The following is a 20,357-nucleotide window of genomic DNA, read 5'->3' on the forward strand; positions in this document are numbered from 1 at the left end:
TGCTAAACTGCAATGTCCTTGTAGCTTTTTCAAAGCCAGTAGATGTCCCAGAAGACACTCTACCAGCAGGCAGGGAAGAGCCATAAGAACAACTGTAAACACAACCCTTACAAGAGAAGCTGTATTTGGAGCCAGAAGATGCCTTCAGATGGAGGGAAATGGGTCAAGGGAAATGGTAGGAAAGCATTCAAGAGAGCCCACCTGGTGACACACCTGGGGATGTCTTGATAAAGTCACTTCTGAATGGATTTTCACAGCCTTCCAGAATTGGTGGAATGTCCTCTTAAAGAAGAAAAAGGAAACAAAGCAGAGGCATCAAGGCTTAAAAAAAGAAAAGAGTTCACTACATTGGTGTGTTCCCTTAATAAGGTAAGATGGCTTCTGATAGAACTTGGAAGTACAGGGTCTGCCTCGTGAGTTCAGTTAGTGATGCAACCAGCCCCTCGGATTCTCTTCAATAGTTTGAGTCAGAATGTGGCCATCCCTAAATGCATGAGTTAAAAAAAATAAGGTGGGAAGGGCTGGAAGGATGACCCAGTGGTTAAGGGTGCCTGCAGCTCTTGCAGAGGACCTGGGTTCTGCTCCCAGTTCCCCATGACTACTCTCAACTTTCTGTAACTTTAGTTCTCTCTGATGCCCTCTTCTGGTCTCCATGTGTACTGCATATACATAGTGCACATACATACAGGCAAACACTCATACATATAAAATAAAAATAAATACATCTTTTAAAATTAAAATATTTTTTTTAAAATAATGGGGAAGCTAGGCATGGTGGCACACATCTTTAATCCCAGCATGCAGGAGGCAGACGCAGATGAATCTCTGTGAGTTCGTGACAAGTTTGATCTACATAAAGAGTTCCAGAACAGCCAAGGCTATGTAGAGAAACCCTGTCACAAACAAACAAAAAAAAATGGGGGGAAATGCACCAAGGCAAGCACGAGTTTTGACTTTCTATGAAATCCCACTTTAAAACTTAACTAGATAATAAATACTCAAAGCACATGGCCAAAGTTTACAAATTGAATAATTGTGACTATATACCATGATGCCCCAATACAAGCTAGTAAGGACAAGCTGCCGACATCCAGATGCCCCAATACAAATATGAGCTAGTGAGGACAAGCTGCTGACGGCCAAAGACTTGCATAGAGTCAGTGTCTCTGCCCGAATAGCAAAGAAGTGGTGGACCGTGGAGTAGTTACCCACTGGTAAGTGGGCATGTCTGTTCAAAACATCGGGTGGAAGGAGGGGCCCTGTAGAGGGTTCGGGAGAAGCAGACAGGTAAAACTGCAACACAACAGCATGGGAATATGTCATGTGGAGCGCGGAGCTAGAGCTCTCCGTCCCTCTTCTGACCAGGGCCATGTTTTTATGAATAAGGGGTTCTACAGAACTCCTCATTCTCTCTCCTAAGGGGTAAGGTCCCACAGGAGTGGTGGACTTCATCCAGTTTTCTTATTCCCCAAATTCTGAGATCAACAGTCTAGAGATCCAGGCTCCCTCCTCTCCAGCAAACCATTTCACTTCTCCCAGTCAATCTTATCTGTCAAACGAGAATGATTTTAAAGAGTCCCATCTTGCTTTTCCCAAGAACATTTGAGGCTGTTCAAGAGCCGTCCATGTGAAAGTAAGAGGGTCACAGGAACTTTTTTATGTTGTGTGAGTTCTGGGGACACCATCCTTTGATGCTGTAGATTCTTGGGCAAAGTTCTCAAAGATTCTCTCAGCCTCGATTTTTGTCCCCTGTAAAATGGTAACAGCAATAGTAATTTGCAGTAGAGAGATGATTTGAGAGTGAAATGAAGAAGTATGGAAGGGTGCTTACCATCGTGTTGTCTGACCTTACCTATGAATCCCCTCACAGCGTCCTTCATTGAATTGTCCAGTAGCCTAGGTTTTCTCTCGAGCCAACGCTAGAGGGCGACATAGACGGAAGAAACTCCAGCCACAAACACTTGCCGCAGCTTCATGAACAGCCATGCAGTGGCGCTAAGGCACAAGCTGTCAGGTTTTCCGCAGAGTTCGGGAATCTGAGAATTAATTGAACGAGGGAAAGGGGAACCCTGGGAACAGAGGAGCCCTGAACCATAAGGTCAGAGATGCTTAGGCATAATAGCCCCTGGGCCTCTGGAACACAGTAGGATCACTGGGGAATGAGTGGGCCCTGGCACGCTTTCCTTCTGGTTGTGCCTGCATCCCTTCCTTCTGCATCCCTGTTAGCTGATACGCGGAGGGAGTGTGCGTCTCTGTGGACTCTTCTGCTTGTTGAAGCTCATTCATCTGTTACCGCGGCACTCCGTTGCCATGGCAACGTGATGCAGACGGAGGGGGGTGGCCGGGAGGAGGGAGGCCCTGCGTGACGTCTGCACTCCTCGCAGCTCATCTCTCGCGGCCTCCCAGTTCTTGCCTATTTTGGAAGAGAGCCGCAGCCCTTCTGCTGATGCGCGCGCGCTGGCGCCTTTTTAAGGCAACTGGCAGAGTGGCGGCTTCGCCAGAGCTCAGGAGCTGCCCCCGCCCCTGAGCGGCGGAGTTCTGGCCGGCCTTGAAAGACCCCCGGAGCCATCGCCCCACCCCATTCTCATCTTAATGCCCTCCACCTTTGAGGGGACATTTCAACCTTGGAGAGAGGAGGTCTTGCCCTTAACCCCTCATCCCTTGCCCCCAAGAGGTGAGACTCTTATAGAAACCTTGGAAGGAAACAAGATGCCAGGCCTATCCGTGCTTGGAGATCCTACAGACAAGGCCACAAGAGGGACAATGCCAGGTGAGGACCTCACGGCCTTCGGGCCTCCTTTCAGCCCCTATTTAGGTCTTTTATTCCTGGGCCTCAGCTTAAAGTAGATTGGGATCCCAGGAAAACTCGGACCTCTCACTAAACTGAAAGGCAAACTGAGGCACAGGGAAGAGTAGTGATTGACCAGTCACATGACTAGTGTCTAGGGAACATAGGCCTGAGACCAGGGAGCCTGGCTTCCTGGCCCTGGGAGAACCCCCTATTTCTTAACCCTGCAGACTACTGATACATTTTGTTCCTCTCCCTCCCTTGCTCTGCACCCAGACAAGGGCTAGGCAACCCCACCTCCGTACCAGCTGTCTCTTCTTCCCCAGCAACATCCAGATCTTAGGTGGGTTTTCTGGACCAGTGGCCTTTCTGGACAAGCTTCTGACCCCATGGACTCCATGGCCAGGATGCTACTTACAAACGTCTGCTTCCATTGAAGACTTCTTGCAGCCCACCAGCTCTCTGGAACATTCTGGAGTCAAACCTCTCCTCAACTGCCTGCAAATGCCACTTGGCTTCTGGATGGAAATGTGGCCTGCTGGGCACTGGCAGGAATCCTCAGAACCATGTGGACCCAGCCCCTTGGACCCTTTGCCCAGTCCTGATGACACCTGACAGAGGACACCATGATGTATTGGCCATCTTGAGATGGACAACCAGACGTTCTGGACCAGGGTTGGGGAGCCAGAGTGGATCTGAACTAGATTAACATTTGGGGTTCTGGGTGTAGCACCTAACCCTGGAACCTTGAATGGTACTTCCAAGGGGCACCCATTGCCAGGGCCAAGCCTACAATGCACAAAGGGGTAAACTGAGGCAGTCTTCAAAGAGACATCGTTTGCCAAGTTCACAAGGCAAAGCAGTATATTTGTTGCTGAGATTACAATCCAGAACATTGGCTCCTGACTCCAGAGGCCAGCCTTTGATTGACACACAAGGTCACTGCTCTATGTGAGCCAAAGATGTGTTTCAGGATCTACTGTCTCCAACTTGGCTGTGGCTCTTGGGTTACTTCATTCTGCACCAGCCTTCAGTCACCCAAGAGAGATGTCCTCAAAGGAGCGCCCTCTTCCATTGGGCCTCTGAGAGTCTCTGAAAGTGGGTTTTTGGGCTAGACTGTGGGGTCCATCTATGGCTGCCTGAGGGACCAAGCAGAGAGGATCTTTTTCCTTCCACAAGACTGAAGTTAAGGAAGCAGAGACAGTAGTTACTTCAGGCTCAGGCTGGGCAGACCACCCTCGGGATAAGCAGGGTCCTGTTTTGTGCATTTTGGACCACATCAGACTCCTCCAATGGTGAGTCCCCTAATGAAGTAGGTACAGACCTGTAAGAATGGCCCTGGTTGGGTTGGATCTAACGAGGGAAAAAGCAGTGAACCATTTGCTTTCCCCTGAGCTACAGCCTTAGGAAGTATTTATTTCCCCAAGTCCATACAGGTTTGGTGTTCAGGGATCTCAGGTGACTCTGCTCACCCAGATCCGAGAAGCATAGTCCCCTGGAGACTTCAGGCTCTTTCAGACCCTAGCACTGGGCACATGGGCTCATTCCCACCTGAAACTGGGTTTCAGCGTGCAGTATTCCAATTCCAAAGCCTGAGAGGTGCTGAGTCAAGTGGGACTAGGATACAGAGACACTCAGGAGGCCAGATAGAGAGGATAATACTCTAAGGCTAAGTGTACTGGTAACCTTTCACTTCAAATAGGGAAAGGGAGGCCCAGAGAGGAGAAGGGGCTTGCATGGTGTCCCCAGTGGGCTGGTGGCAGTTAGGGCTAGAATCCTTGTCTCCTGATCCTTCTGCCTGGGGCCCTTCCTCTGCCTCAAACACAGTCTGCTGGCACTGAGGCTAAGCTCACTTCCTCTTCATCTCAGATCTCTGAATCCTTGGCAGAGGAATCCTCAGCCAGGGCTGGGCCATTCAGGAGCTTTCCCCTTCACCAGATGGTCCTTTCCTCCGCAGCTTCCTGGTGTCCCCTCCTCACCCACACAGTGCTCATCCTTCCCTAGTTCCAGAAGCTTCTCCAGCAACAGACCAGAAAGGCTGCTTTTCTGCTTCTTGCTATGGTTCAGCCAAGTGTGGTTGCAGCATTTGCAGGGGTGGGGCTGTCCCCAGGTCTCTGCTCTTAGAGTCTCTTGTTGGTTGCTCCTAGGGTTTTCCTTCTGCCCCTGGCCCAGGCCTATGGGGATGCTCTCTGAAAATGCTTCCTCTGCATGCTCAGGATAAGCCTACATGTGGCATCTGCTCTGGGCATTCTAATGAGCTGATCCCCACACCAGGTACATAAGGTCTGGGCACTTGATGCACCTGTAAACTCCACATCAGTGGGGACACTCAGGTAATGTTACACAGGAATGTAAAGCTGGGGTCTGCGATGCCCACAAACCTTTGCAGAAGAGAGAGAGGAGACACCAGTCACAACGAGCTTTGGGGTAAGGGAAACAGGAGCTGGAATTTAAACTGGGTAAGAACATGGTCAGGCTGTCTTCTAGAAGATGGCCAAGGATTTCAGTTGTTGACTCCTGAGGAATACATTGGTACCGACCTGGATGCTCCGTTCTGCCCTTGAGGGAGGTGAGGATGCCCCGCTGATACACAGAAAGGGGTCTGAATCCAAACCCTCAGGATCAGTTGCTGTATCCCTCGGTTTCCTCAGGATTCCACTGATATCTTTATCCCCCTCTTTGGAGATATTTCAGCCCCTACCCTGGATGCCTCCATCCAGTATTCATAAACCAAGGATGCAGGAAACACACAGGGCCATAAACCTAACTGAGCCACTTCTGTATGGTCTTATTCAAAATTATATTCTCCTTAAGATATTGGCCACTCCCCTTCTACACCTATCCCCTACTCCGTTCCTTCCATGCCTCTGGCCTTGTTCAGAGTGCTTTGACAAGGTAGTTCACCTAGTTCTTTTCTATTTGTTTGTTTGTTTTGTTTTGAGACAGGGCTTCTCTGTGTAACTTTGACTGTCCTGGAACTTGCGATGTAGACCAGGCTGTCTTCAAACTCAAAGAGATCTGCCTGCCTTTGCCTCACCTAGTTCTTGTATCAAGGCCTTAATACAAGTTTTATTGTCCTCACATCTCAGTTTAATACTGATGCATGACATAGTAATGCCTGGCCATTGTCACAGTAGAGGCAAGACTTGGTCCGAGCCTCCCTCCAGTCCCCACCCTCTTGTCTCTCCTGCCTTGGTTGTCTTCCAGCCTCTACATGAAAATTCTGTCTGTTCAAACTCCTCTTTTTCATCCTTTCAGTCACATTTTTGTTTATTTTGTGTGCACTGTGTGGGTGGCCGTGCACCATGGTCTGTGGGTGGAGGTCAGAGGACAGTGTGTGGGAGTCAGTTCTCTCTTACCACCATGCTGGTCCTGGGGATTGAGCTCAGGTTGTTAGCCTTGGCAGCAAGCTCCATTCCTTGTTGGCCCCTCAACCCCTTTCAATCTTCTTGTCACCGAAAAAAGTATCTCAATTCTTTCTGTCTTATAGAATTTTAAAAATAATTCATTTATTTTTATGTGAATTGGTGTTTTGCCTGCATGTGTGTCTATATGAGAGTGTCAGGTCCCCTGGAACTGGAGTTTCAGACAGTTGTGAGCTGCCATGTGGGTGTGGGTGTGGGTGCTGGGAATTGAACCTGAGTCCTCTGAAAGAGTAGTCAGTGCTTCTAACTGCTGAGCCATCTCTCCAGCCCCTAGGTTTTTTTTTTCTGTTTGTTTGTTCATTTTTTACAAATATACGGGGGTACTTTGCTCCAAGCTGATGGCAGAGAAAGCAAACCACTCCTACCCAGGGGGCTCCAGTAGAGGCCAGGAAGACAGTGACCAACTCATCAATGGAACAAAGTCAAAATTGCTCTGTCATGACTGGTGACAGAAGCACAGGTATCAGGGAACCTAGAGCTGGAGATCTGACCTGATCGGGAAGACTTTCTGCGGTGATATCTGAGTCAAGATAATGAGGATAATGAGAAACAGGTGTAGAGAGAGGCAAGGGGCTTGTGTGTGCACACGGGCGGCAGAGAACAGGATGCCAGAAGATGCCCATAGCTAGAAAAGAGGGAAGTGGAGGACGGAGGCTCGGTCACCAGAGCACAGCCTGGGAGGAGGTCTGGGTTGCTCCTCACACTTTCTGACAGCCCTGGTGGCTAAAGGCTGTGTCTTGGTCACCTCATCTCAGGCCCATTCCCAGCACAGCTCCTGCAGCCATATCTGTGGGTTAAAGTGGGGAGGCAGCTTCCCCTTCAGCACTACCTTGTGTCCACCTAATTAATGCACTTGTTAGCTTCTACCACTAGGACCCACACCACACCTTATAAAGCCCCAGGACCATGTTCCAGTTCATTCCGCCCTGCTCCACCCACCCAGCACAACCACTCAGTTGGCCCCTTGACTCCCAACAACAGCTCAAACACACCTCCCTAGGGAGCCCACTGCCAACTCCCTATGCTTGGTTGTCCCTTATGTTTCAGCCCAAGTACCCCGGATGCTTCTTCCATGACAGTCTCTCATTCATATGGCTTGCTAGCATTATCTTCTTATCAGCGTGGAGGCTCCATGATGTTAAAGTCAGGCTCATGTCTCCCCCACTTCCAGCATCCACCACAGAGGCCGGCCATGTAGTGAGCATCACGTCCACCCACTTTGTCCCTGATTCCTGCCCAGTCCCATGGTGAATGCTGGCAACATGGTGGCAGGGGATGGGGTATAGATAAGGAACAAGCATGATAATTAAGAGTGATAAATGCAGCAACAAAACAGGTGCACACCTGTAATTCTAGCATTGGGAGGTAGAGGCAGGAGGAGCAGAAGTTCAAGGTCATCCTCTGCTATATAATGAGTTTGAGGTTAGGCTAGAACACATGAGACCTTGTCTCAAATTATTTGAAAGGGCAGTAAGGAAGAGGTACAGGTGGGGCTGTGAGGACAGCAGGGGTGCGGTAGTCATCACCAGAAGATCATCGGGGCAGGGAAGAGTTTGCCTGCTGAGGAAGATCACAGACAGTATGTGAGGCCCCTGAGGCAGTGGGGTGCCTAGTCTGAATTTTTAAAGTGTGTTCTATGAATTAATTTTTCTCCCCTCCTTGGAGCAGGTCCCATCCATCAGTCCTGTCCACAAGCCTTGCCCAGACACCTTACATTTTTCCATCCAGGCTCTAGTCTCCCCACTCATACCCACTCTATCCCTCCTTATCCCTCACCTCTGCCCAACCCACTTCCCTGGTTCTGACCGTTTCCATGCGTGGGTACCAGCATGTACCCTCTTCACATGAGATTTGTTGATTTCATAACCATAAATAGATAAAACGTTCTAAGTGCTTCTATGAGCAAGTAGGATTGAGGGGGTGATCTCACAATGAAAAGGCTGGAGGAGAAGGAAAACAGCCCAAAGGGGTGTAGCTGCAGTCAGCTCGATGCTTCACAAGCCAGCATTACTTGAGGGCTAGCGTTCCATCCCATAGCATGCCATGACCACAGGATTGGGCACTGCCAGAGAACCTTCTGGAAAACATTTATGGGATTGCAAGTCCACCAATTCCAAAGAACATTATAATAAGAAAGCCTAGATTTTAAAAAGAAAACAGAAAGAATGTGGAAACCAAGAAACATGGATTTTAGTTTTGAGTTCATTTCATTCTGGCTGTGTGACCCTGAGCAAGTTGATCGCCCTCTCTGGGAAGGTGTGTGTTATGCCATTGAGTCAGATTGGAGACAGCAGAAAGCCTGATATCTCACAGTATGCTCATCTTTCCTTATAAGAAAAATTGGCCTTCCTGATGACAACTTAACCTCCAATATGAAACAACTAATCTTCTCAAATGCAGTCCCAAAGAGACTAGGGATGGACGGGGTAAGCTACCTCTTCACTGCCAACTGGAATTCATACTGTCAATGGGGTATGCAGAATTCTGTATGGGAGAGACCAGGCATTCATGGTTTCTAGACATTAGTAAGGACTTCCCAAGGTCTTCTTACTTAGACGGTAAAGAAAGAGAGATTAAGTGACAGCTTGGTTTGATCTGAGATCAGAGATCTTTACAGAGAGAGACAGTGATGGGGGAGGGCTGGGGCAGAGTTGTTTCCTTGCTCTCTGCTCTAAGGATGGCAAGTCTTTTCTGTCAAGAGTCAGGTAGTAGACCTTTTGGCTTGGCGGTGTCTGGTCCCTTCCACATTTACATAATTCTGTTGCTGTGTGAAGATGGGCATCATTCATAAGTAAACTAATGGATTTGGATCTGTCCCCGTAACATTTCATTTGTAAAAATAAGCAATGGACCAGACTTTATTTGGGGCCATAATCTGTAGGCCCCACTTTTGTTCGATATGGGGGAGGGTAGTTTAAAGCACAGCATTGCCTGCACCTTGCTGTGTGACTTTGTCATTATCCATTTCTGGTCTTCATTTCACCAACTATATAATGAACATAATAATGCTAATCATATTAGTCCTGGAAAAGTGTCTAAGGGGAGGTGGATAGAATGGCTAGGAAAGTTAAGGCCCTTGCTGGCAAGCTTGAGGACCTGGGTTTGATCCCCGCCCAGGACCCATGTGACGAAGTGAAAGAACTGACTCCTACATGCACCCATGCACACCATGGCACATGTGTGTCCCTGCCATGATAGATAAATAAATGAAATAAGAAATAACAATAAGTAAATGAATAATAAATAAATTAAAAAGAAAGTGTCTAAGAAAACAGAGCAAGCCCCTCCATTCCCTTACTCTATAACTTGAGTGGTGTTAAGTCTACCATACATGGTGGTGATAACCTTCTAGGATGGAGATGCATCTTTCAATAGAGTCAGATTCTTGGTCTGCTTTACAGTCCTTGGTTACCCCATTTCTTGAGCAAGCCAAGTCAAGGAGGAAATAAGGAATCTCTCTTCCTCTCTACCATCCAGACATTTGGCAGGGTGCTGGAGTTCACTTGAGAGAGCAACTTGGCTGCAGTGGCTGGTGGCCAGGCTTTGCAGCAGGCCGTTGAAAGCCAGGCTGGCACTACAGTCAGGAGCAGTAAGCTTCTATGTTCTCCTGGCCAGCCCTAGACCTAGATTCCCTGGAGCTTTCATGAAGGGAACTTGCGTCCCCATTCATTGCATCATACAATTTAAACTGTCGTCTTGTTCTCCTGTCTGCTCAGATGATCTCTGAATGCCACATCTCTCAGCACCTTTTCATCTCTGAAGCCTAGCAAGTGATTCATACATTTTTTCGTTCTCTCTCTTCCCCTTCCCCTCCTTCTCCTTCCCTTCATCTCCCCTTTCCTTCTTCATAGGGTGCAGACAAACACCACATGCACACTGATAGTCCTCTGTCAACATCCTCGCTCCAATTTTTGAGAAAAAGCAGACAGGAGTCTCCATGATATTCTGAAGAACCAAATCCTCCACCCACCTTCCAACTTCTCAGGAGATCTTCCTCCTGGAAAATCTCTGAGAAAGATACATCACTTATTCTCTAATAGGGGTTGAGGGGTGATGTCCCTCTAGAGTCCCAGTAAAGCTGTGCAAGACAGGGGCAAGGAATCTCATGGCCTGTTCTTGCTATAAAAAGGCCTTTTTCGGAAAAAATAAAGAAAGGAATCAGCCAATCCCTTCTCGATGCCATCACCTCTTCTTGGTGATTTTTCGGGGAAGGAGTGGGTGGGTTTCCATGGCAACAGATGCGAGCTCTGCTCAGTAAAGAAGGGACCTTGATATTTTTTTCTCTCTCATTCTCTCAGTTGTGTGTGTGTCTCTGTGTGTATGTGCGTGCTACACATGCCTGTGCCCACACCAGCAATTTTTTTAGAACTAAAGAAAGCCCTTCTCTCAGCTCCCCAAATATGGAGTGATGAAAAACCACTTACTCCTGCAGGCCAGAGAAGATTCAGGATGGTTCCAGAGGAAAGGTAGTGTTCCTATGAAGTTGTTTTTCTCCACTGCAGAGACTGCATGCAGCAGAGAGGCCTTTGCAAATGATTAGAGGCTGAGAGTTAGAGAGATGCTTGGTGGTGAGAGATGAGCAAAGGACAGATGATGCAAAACAACAAATGGTGTCAGAGTGGGCAGGGGAAGGTGCACTGGTTCTCAGGAAGCATGCAGTCTATGCAACCATCCAGTGCTGTGAGAAAAGGCCCAAGGCCAGCTCAGATATGGACACACACACAGAGAGAACTGTAAAACAAGTAAATGTAAACACAAAATACAAAACTGCATGCAACACAGGAAGGTAGAGACTTAGAAAAACACAGACAAATTAAAAAAAATACAGATGCAGATACCGGTAAATGTGTAGACATGCAAGGATGCAGACCCCAGCTACAAAACACATGCACACAGATACATCGATGCAGATAGACAAGTGTGTTCAGACAGACAGGCTTGGATGCAGATACAGAACATGCAAAACAACTTCAGTCAAGTACACACAGACACACACCACACACACACACACGCACACACACACACACATCTCCCCTTCAATTGTTCAAGCATCCTATAGCAGGAGGGCAGAACTGCAAATGCTGCATGCTCACCCAGTAAGTTTGGCTGGGAGTCTCTTGTACACCCCCACCTTTTTCTTCTAGACACACACACACACACACACACACACACACACACACACACACACAGAGACCCAAAAGCCCCTTTCCCAACTCACTCCTTGCCCACTTTCCCATAACCAAAGGTTGTGATGCCTCCCCCATCTCAGACTTCCAATTCTGTTCTGCTGCTGCTGCTGCCTGCCGCTTGGTGGGGGGAGAGAGTGGGGTGACTCAGCCAGGCCAGAATGACTCACACTGACAGTATTTTTAGCAGCGGCCAGGAGCTCTCTAGCGTGCCAGCCGCCCCCTCCTCCTGCCTGCTATTTCAGAACCGTCACTGGTGATATAAATAGCTCTTCTCCCACGGCCTGAAGCGGCTGCCAGGCTATTTTTGGTTCTGCACAGTTAAAAATAGTTTCATGGAGGTGGGAGGCAAGAGGAGAGGGAGCTGGCCTAGGGAGAGGAGACATTGGGGGCACACAGAGCTTCTCAACTTGAATCAGAGTAGTCAAACTAGGATGATCCCTCCTCCACCCCTCCCTCGTTCCTTTCTAGACCCTTCTCCCATTCCAAAGTTCCTTATCCCTAGTCCATTCTCCTGAAAAAAAAAAAACCCAAGAATTCTTCCCTTGAGCCTAACTCTCTTAAGCCTAGTTTAACTATTTCCTAGAGCCCAGGAGTCTTGACCCCCATCCGTGTAAAAAGCCCATATATATTCTCAGGAAAGAAGATGGCAGCTGCGTCCTGCCACCCTAGTCTATCCTGAGGCCCACCTCTGCTTTGATTTAACAGGCAGACCATGGCAAATCTGATTGGCAAGACAATATTCAGCACCACGGACAGTAGCCGCCATCCCCGCGCTGTCATAGCCGGGCTGCTCGAACTGCTTGGAAGGGAGACTCGCTGGACCCGGGAGAGAGACACAACTTAGATACCAAGAATGTCTCCTAGCCAAGGCTTAAAGCATCTGTCTGTGAGGAAGAAAGGCTAGGGATGAGCCTCAGTACTAGAATGCTCGTCCAGCATGCACAAAGCCCTGGTCCCATCCTCAGTATTGAGAAGCAAGCAAATCCACTTGACACATGATGGTTTAAGCAGATGTTTTCAGTCTCTACTAAAATGGTACAAAACATCAGGATATGGTCTCTACAACCATGTACTTCTTCTTTCTCCCCCTCCCCCCACTGCCTTTGGCATCACTGGGGATTGAACTCAAGCCTTGAGCATGCTAGAAGTGTGCTCTACCACTAAACCGTAGCCCCATTCCTGCAGGTATCCTCTTCCAACACTCCTTCCCCTCACTCCACATTGCTTGTGTTGCTATCACCCCTTTCCAAGAGGAATGGGGGTTTTCTTGACCACAGAATTTTCTCTCTGGTGTCAAAATTCATCTTTACCTCTGTGGCTTTCTACAGCCAGGACTGTCCCTCTCCCCCAAATTTTTAAATTGGTCTTCTTTTTTCCGGCCCTAAAAGTGTTTTTACATGTGCTTACTCTAAATGAGATTTCAGGCAAAAAGTTTCCATAGACTATTGCTTTCTCCTTCATGAGGTTGTGGGATAAAAAAGGGCACCCATTCCCTCTGTAGAGAGCAATTGCATATAGTGACTAGGAAGGGCACCCTATGGAGATAAACTGGACAAAGACAGATAATTTAGCCAAAGGTGCAATTTTTCAGGAGCTTGGGGAGTCCACAGAAGCAAGACAGACTGCCCAACATTCAATGGAGGAAGGAAAAAAAAAAAGGAAACACACACACAGCAAAAAGTGGAAAGAATGAGGAGCCTTGGCGCTAAAAATGGAGCAAGAACCGGAGGGAGATGGGAAGGGGAGCCTGGCAGAAAATAAGGGTCTTGGGTAGGTGCAATAGTCACGGAAGGCCCAGCAGACCCTGGTTTCTTGGCTGCCTCCCCCTCTTCCCCGCTGAAGCGGTGGGGGGAGCTCTCCCGAGCAGTGCGGAGGCCGCTAGGCCCCGCCCGCCGCCGCCGCAGCCGCAGCCGCCGGAGGATTCCTGTCCTAATATGGAGCTGGGATTCCCCCAGCCCCGCCCCCGCCCCCAGCCCGCCGGAGAGACTGGGGCTGGCAAGAGGGCGGGAGAACAGCTCGCCTTGGGGGCTGGCAAGCTGGAGAGGGTGCGGGGAGGCCCAAATGCAGACCCAGATCCTCACCAGGCCCTGGGTCCTTGCCTCAGTTTCCCCCCACAAATGGCTAAGGTTAACTGATAAAGGAATGAAGAATCACTGCAGATCACAGAGGTGATGTTTGTATTCCTGTGTTGCCCGGGTTATATGATCAAGGCCGAATTCAGTTGGTCTCCTCCCCCCCCCCCCCTCCCAGGACCACCATTTCACTCTATCCTAGAGATTTAGACCTTCAGGCCAGGGCTTGGAGGGGAGGAGGGGATTATTTATTTGAAAGTGCTAAGGGATTTTCAGATTGAATAGACCCTAGAAAAGACCCCCAGATGTGATCTAACCCCTTCCCCCAAACCAAGGAAAGTTTCTCATGTGACTTTGACCTTTGCCTGGCAGATAGGGGCAAATTCTCAGAGGACCCTTCACCTACCTATTCTTTGCCTCCTTAGAAAACTCAGTGTTGGTATCAGCCCACCCTTGGCCTTCTACAAACTCTCTTGCCAAGGTCTTCAGACCACCCTAACCCGGGCACTATCCCTCCTCCCAATAGAACACAATAGGAATTCTGGGTCCCTGCACTCCCTGCCTGGCTCTGCACAGATCTCGCCAGCCGGCCCCCTCCGCAGCCTTCTTCTCCCCCCCTCCTCCGCCCCCTCCCTCTCCTGTTCGACGTCACAAGATGACGTAGGAAGCCAGGGAGGGAGGAGGAGCGCCCCCCCTCCCCAGCCAGTGGCTCCCGCTGCAGCTTGCTTTAGCCCAGCCTCCCGCCTCCCGCTCCCCCCCCCCGTCTCTAAAACGAGCCCCCCACGCCTGCCAGGAGCTATATAAGGCAGATCGAGGCAGGCGAGGGGGGCAGCGCTGCCGAGCGGAGCCCAGGAGTGGAGCGGGAGCGAGCGAGAGCCTGAGCGAAAGACCGGGAAGCAAGGAAGAAGCCTCCGGTGCATCGGGACAGGATCGCAGGTGTTCGGGAGCCGGAGCCGGAGCTCCACAGCCGGCAGTCATGTACCGATCCACCAAGGGCGCCTCCAAGGCGCGCCGCGACCAGATCAACGCCGAGATCCGGAACCTCAAGGAACTGCTGCCGTTGGCTGAAGCGGACAAGGTCCGGCTATCCTACCTGCACATTATGAGTCTTGCCTGCATCTACACTCGCAAGGGTGTCTTCTTTGCTGGAGGTGAGCAAGCTTGGGCTACCAGAGACTATAGCTAACAGGGACCAGGGATGGAGGAGCTGAGGGAACGCGCTGAAACTGCCGCTTGTCTAGGACAGCGTAGTGGAAGACTGGAGAGAAGGGACTTGGGGGACTCCAGACTTACTACTTTTTCTCCTGAGCTCTGTCTAAACTAGCCTGACCGATAATGGTTCTAGCCAGATTTGTGGGAGATGGAGAGCTAAAATAGAATGGTCTAGGTTCCCATTGCCTCAGAGGCACTTCAGGAATCTGGAGAGTGGACGGAAGGAAGCCTGGCAGGGAAAGCCTGCAAAGGCGAAGTCTGGGGAGAACAGCCAGAGCTAGGATATGCTTAGAGGGTCTTTCTCTATCTGGGGTGCTGTCCGAGGTCCTGAAACCAGCCCGCCTATTCACTGCTGTCCGCGGTGCTTAAAACGGCCGTCTTTTTCTAAGAGGCGCTGTCCGCGGTGCTGAACTCCAACCCCTTTGGGAGAGCTCTGCCCACAGTGCTGACCGCTCAGTGTTGCAGAGGTTCCCGCGGGGCTCGGAAGTCTGAGGGCTCCCTGGCTAGATAGTTTGAGCAACAGGTTTCTTGGCCAAAATCCACAAGCATAGGGTCAACAGGTGTTTGCAGAGCTAGGTCTGCTGCGAGAATTTCCTGTCTTCTCTGCAACTCAGATGATGTCCTCTGCATTTCTGTTTTGTACCCGAGTACCCTGACTCACCGGATCTTTTCACCCTACAGGCACTCCTCTGGCTGGCCCCACGGGGCTTCTCTCAGCTCAAGAGCTTGAAGACATTGTGGCAGCACTACCTGGATTTCTGCTTGTGTTCACAGCTGAGGGAAAATTGCTATACCTGTCTGAAAGTGTGAGCGAGCATCTGGGCCATTCTATGGTGAGTACTGAAAGTCTTTGCATCTCGGGTTGTGGCATATGTGGGATAAAATGAACTCTCCCTTACTGAGAAACTGAAAGTTCCTGGAGGTGTGAGGGGGTATTCTTCCCTGAGAAAAGCTATTGGTCACAGATTGGCTCTTACTGCCTTCACTAACGATCACCTCTTTTTTTTCATCCTTCTAGGTGGACCTGGTTGCCCAGGGTGACAGTATCTACGACATCATTGACCCTGCTGACCATCTCACTGTTCGCCAGCAGCTCACCATGCCCTCCGCTCTGGATGCTGGTATGGGCTTCTTCTCTGTTCTCCATTCCACTCCTCTGTCCCCCTCCCCCGTGCCAACCATCTACGTTTCCTCTGGTGCCCACTCTCTTAGTCAGTTTTTCTTTTTGCTCACCTAGATCGTCTTTTCCGTTGCCGATTCAACACCTCCAAGTCCCTCCGGCGCCAGAGTGCAGGCAACAAACTGGTGCTTATTCGAGGTCGATTCCATGCTCACCCACCTGGAGCCTACTGGGCAGGAAACCCCGTGTTCACAGCTTTCTGTGCCCCACTGGAGCCAAGACCCCGCCCTGGCCCTGGCCCTGGCCCTGGCCCTGGTCCTGCTTCACTCTTCCTGGCCATGTTCCAGAGCCGGCATGCTAAGGACCTAGCCCTACTGGACATCTCTGAAAGGTAAGCCTAGAGGTTCAAACTCCAGTAAGAAGGCAGGGCAGAAAGAAGGGTACTTTAGACTCTTGACCTTAGATTCAGGACAGGGAGGATGGGGCTTAAGTGGGCAGAGAACCTGGGAGGGAGTGAAGTGCATGCATCAAGTAAGAAAAACAGAAAGCTGACCTCACCCTTTCCACCTTCCCAGTGTCCTAATCTACCTGGGCTTTGAGCGCAGCGAACTGCTCTGTAAGTCATGGTATGGACTGCTACACCCTGAGGACCTGGCCCACGCTTCTTCTCAACACTACCGCCTGTGTGAGTGTCCTGAGAGACTGTGGATAACACAGGAAGCTGGGAGAAGGCATGGGAGATAGGCCAGGAATGGGCTGTGCTCCACACTGACATTGAGGAGACACTGAGCCCCACAATTTTGAAGACTAGAGAGTCAACTTTGGGGTGAGAAGTCAAAGCAGTATAAGACAAAGCTAAGAAGCATCGCTAAGGTCAAGGTGGGCCGCCTAGAGGTACAGGTCAGGGTAGTAAGAGAGAAAATTCAACTTCCCTCAATCCAGTGTAGAGGTGAGAGAGGTGGGTGTGTTGGTGGTGCTGCTTGATGGGCTTGCTAACCCTGTATCTCTCTTTCTCCTCAGTGGCTGAAAATGGAGATATCCAGGCAGAAATGGTAGTGAGACTTCAAGCCAAGCACGGAGGCTGGGCATGGATTTACTGCATGCTGTACTCAGAAGGTCCAGAAGGTCCTATTACTGCCAATAACTACCCTATCAGGTAAGCTGTAAGATACAGGGCAGTGGAGAGAGGAGGAGGAGCTGAGGTCAGCACAGAGAGAATGCAGCTCAGAAAACGACTCTGGTAATGGACAGCAAAGCCTTACAAGCCTCTGCTTCTTTCCCCTCCAGTGACACGGAAGCCTGGAGCCTCCGCCAGCAGCTAAACTCTGAAGACACCCAGGCTGCGTATGTCCTAGGAACCCCAGCCGTCCTACCCTCATTCCCTGAGAATGTCTTCTCCCAGGAGCAGTGTTCTAACCCACTCTTTATGCCAGCTCTGGGACGTTCCAGAAGCACTACCTTCCCCAGGGCACCTGAACTAGGTGTGATCTCAACAGCAGAAGAGCTTCCCCAACCCTCCAAAGAACTGGACTTCAATTACCTGCCATTCCCTTCGAGGCCTGAGCCTTCTCTCCAAGCAGACCTGAGCAAAGATTTGGTGTGTACTCCACCTTACACACCCCATCAGCCAGGAGGCTGTGCTTTCCTCTTCAGTCTCCACGAACCATTCCAGACTCACTTGCCCACTCCATCCAGCTCTCTTCAAGAACAGCTGACGCCAAGCACCGTGACTTTCTCTGACCAGTTGACACCCAGCAGTGCAACCTTCCCAGACCCACTAACCAGTTCACTACAAGGACAGTTGAGCGAAACCTCAGCCAGAAGCTATGAAGACCAATTGACTCCATGCACTTCTACCTTCCCAGACCAGCTGCTTCCCAGCACTGCCACATTCCCAGAACCTCTGGGGAGTCCCACCCATGAGCAGCTGACTCCTCCCAGCACCGCATTCCAAGCACACCTGAACAGTCCCAGCCAAACTTTCCCAGAGCAACTGAGCCCCAATCCTACCAAGACTTACTTCACCCAGGAGGGATGCAGTTTTCTCTATGAGAAGTTGCCCCCAAGTCCTAGCAGCCCTGGTAATGGGGACTGCACACTCCTGGCCCTAGCTCAGCTCCGGGGCCCCCTCTCTGTGGATGTTCCCCTGGTGCCTGAAGGCCTGCTCACACCTGAGGCCTCTCCAGTCAAGCAAAGTTTCTTCCAGTACTCTGAGAAAGAGCAAAATGAGATAGATCGTCTCATCCAGCAGATCAGCCAGTTGGCTCAGGGCATGGACAGACCCTTTTCAGCTGAGGCTGGCACCGGGGGGCTGGAGTCACTAGGAGGGCTGGAGCCTCTGAATCCCAACTTGTCCCTATCAGGGGCTGGACCCCCTGTGCTTAGCCTGGATCTGAAGCCCTGGAAATGCCAGGAGCTGGACTTCCTGGTTGACCCTGACAATTTATTCCTGGAAGAGACGCCAGTGGAAGACATCTTCATGGATCTCTCTACTCCAGACCCCAATGGGGAATGGGGCTCAGGAGATCCTGAGGCAGAGGTCCCAGGAGGGGCCCTGTCACCTTGCAACAACCTGTCCCCAGAAGATCACAGCTTCCTGGAGGACTTGGCCACCTATGAAACCGCCTTTGAGACAAGTGTCTCAACATTCCCCTACGAAGGGTTTGCTGATGAGTTGCATCAACTCCAGAGCCAAGTTCAAGACAGCTTCCACGAAGGTGAGTCCAGCCTATTGTCCAAGAGCATCTATCCCTGTCCTTCCAGTCAGATGTTGGGCAGATTAGGTGAATCAATTCCCACTCTCTAAACCTCGGTTTTATTAAGTGGACAATATCATCTACCACTAAGGTGGGCAGTGAGGGTAAAGACAATGCAAATCTCTGTAAGAAGGATTGATAGACCTGGCGGGCCAGAGGAGGTGATATGGGATAAAGTGATGGACAATCCTTACATAAAGCCTGAAAGTTTGTGAGGGACCTAGACTGGTCACCACCCCTATTTTCTAGACAAAAATAATCAAGGCCCCAGAGTTAAGGAGACTTTGCTTAAGTTATACAAAAATTGATGAAAGCTAATGCTTCCTCTAAAGGGGATGCAGAGCAACAGTTGATGGAACTTGGGGAAAGAAAGGATGGTGCTGAGCCCCTAGCCCAGTGGCCCTGTGCTGTCTAAAGCTACAGCCACAGCTTCCTTCCATCTGTCCATATTGCCCCTGATCTGCCGACTCTGGAGATCATTCCCTCATTTGGCAGACATCTTTGAAGCCCATAATGTATATCAACATTGTACACAGCCTGAGTCCTTCAAGGACCCTTTTTCTTAATAGGCTTGACTAATCAATCTCTCCTCTCTCTCTCGCCCTCTCTCTCTCTCTCTCTCCAGATGGAAGTGGAGGGGAACCAACGTTTTGAATAAGTCTGTGACTTAACGTCGTCAAGTATGGCATATTGTCATCAAGACGTGGAGCCGCTCTCCACCCCCCCGGGACTGTTGGGGGGATTCTGGGGGCCAGAGGGGGATATATCTGATTCTCCAGGCCCTGAAGGACTAGGGGGGAGGGGGGAGGGCAAGGGAGGGAGCAACTTTTTAAAATCAAGGAACTTTGAGCGATCCCAGTTTCCATTTCAATCTGTATTCACTCGTAGTGAGATTCCTTGAATGGATTTCAAGCGGAGAATGGGGGAGTCTCACTTCCCCACCGCGCTGTCCCATGGGTCTGGGCCAGTTCTCCACTCCTAGAGGCCAAGCCACCTCTGGGTTTTGGTGGGGGAAAGGCATGGCCCACCAGGGGCTAGCCTGTGCCCTGAGGGGCTCTTGACACCCACGTAGAATTCTCTACAAAGCAGTAACGGGATTTCAATTCCGACGGACTCTGCCGCCCTGGCGGCCCTTCCTGTGACTTTTGCGCCCCGCGCCTGGGGTGGGGGGCGCGAAGAGACGCTACATTCCTTTCCGATGGAGGAAGGCAGATCTGCCGTCACACGTGTGCTTGCACGAGTGCGTGTACCTGGTGCAGGACTCACCCGGCCGCCCGACTGCCTGGGCTTGCCCAGGTAGTCACCTCGTGGTGCTGCGGTGACTTTGTAGCCAACTTTATAATAAAGTCCAGTTTGCCTTTTTGGTACCTCTGGTGTCCTGTACTACTGTGAAAAGGGAAGGGTGGGGAGGAAAGAGCACAAGGAACCCAGATGGGGTTCCTGGGGAGAGAGACCGGGCTGACCTTCTCTCAGTCCTGGGATCTCTTCATGAACTTGTTCATTTCTCCATTGACTCTCCATGGCCCAGTCTGTGCTAGAAGACTGAGTATTTGTCCGAAGCAGATGCTACAGTGAAGACACTGGAGTCTTCTCTCTGCCCTGGGTTTGCAGTGTTCACAGTGTGATGGGGAGCAAAGGGCCTGGGGATAGACAAGAGGGCCCAGGTTGGCGAAGGTCCTGGATATGGGTTTAAAGTTTCTGGTCTTTCTGTCCTGATCTGGTAGGATACTGATTTCCTTATGGAATCTTAGATCTTTAAATCGGAAGCTGTAGCCTGTTAACCTCACATAGGGCT

At 50.4% G+C, this 20,357-nt stretch overlaps 1 protein-coding gene across 1 annotated transcript; it reads left to right on the plus strand.

The window, feature by feature from the left end:
• Positions 1 to 2,479: 2,479 nt before the first annotated feature.
• Npas4 (neuronal PAS domain protein 4) lies at positions 2,480 to 19,929 on the plus strand. Its single transcript, XM_087908219.1, has 10 exons — positions 2,480 to 2,770; positions 3,065 to 4,083; positions 12,108 to 14,625; positions 15,368 to 15,519; positions 15,705 to 15,807; positions 15,924 to 16,197; positions 16,382 to 16,491; positions 16,827 to 16,962; positions 17,094 to 18,523; positions 19,188 to 19,929. The coding sequence occupies exons 3-10, from the start codon at positions 14,451 to 14,453 to the stop codon at positions 19,214 to 19,216; spliced, it is 2,409 nt and encodes an 802-aa protein (XP_087764345.1). The 5' UTR covers positions 2,480 to 2,770; positions 3,065 to 4,083; positions 12,108 to 14,450; the 3' UTR covers positions 19,217 to 19,929.
• Positions 19,930 to 20,357: the final 428 nt, after the last annotated feature.

This window comes from Myodes glareolus, chromosome 7 (assembly GCF_982192425.1).
Source record: "Myodes glareolus chromosome 7, mMyoGla1.1, whole genome shotgun sequence".
NCBI classification, from domain to species: domain Eukaryota; kingdom Metazoa; phylum Chordata; class Mammalia; order Rodentia; family Cricetidae; genus Myodes; species Myodes glareolus.

What these genes read in the sequence shown, in the direction of transcription:
- Npas4 (XM_087908219.1), top strand. Translation starts at nt 14,451, where the DNA reads ATGTACCGATCCACCAAGGGCGCCTCCAAGGCGCGCCGCGACCAGATC. An exon ending in GCCAATAACTACCCTATCAG is followed by an intron (nt 16,963 to 17,093) that starts GTAAGCTGTAAG and finishes TTTCCCCTCCAG; the next exon opens with TGACACGGAAGCCTGGAGCC. An exon ending in TCAAGACAGCTTCCACGAAG is followed by an intron (nt 18,524 to 19,187) that starts GTGAGTCCAGCC and finishes CTCTCTCTCCAG; the next exon opens with ATGGAAGTGGAGGGGAACCA.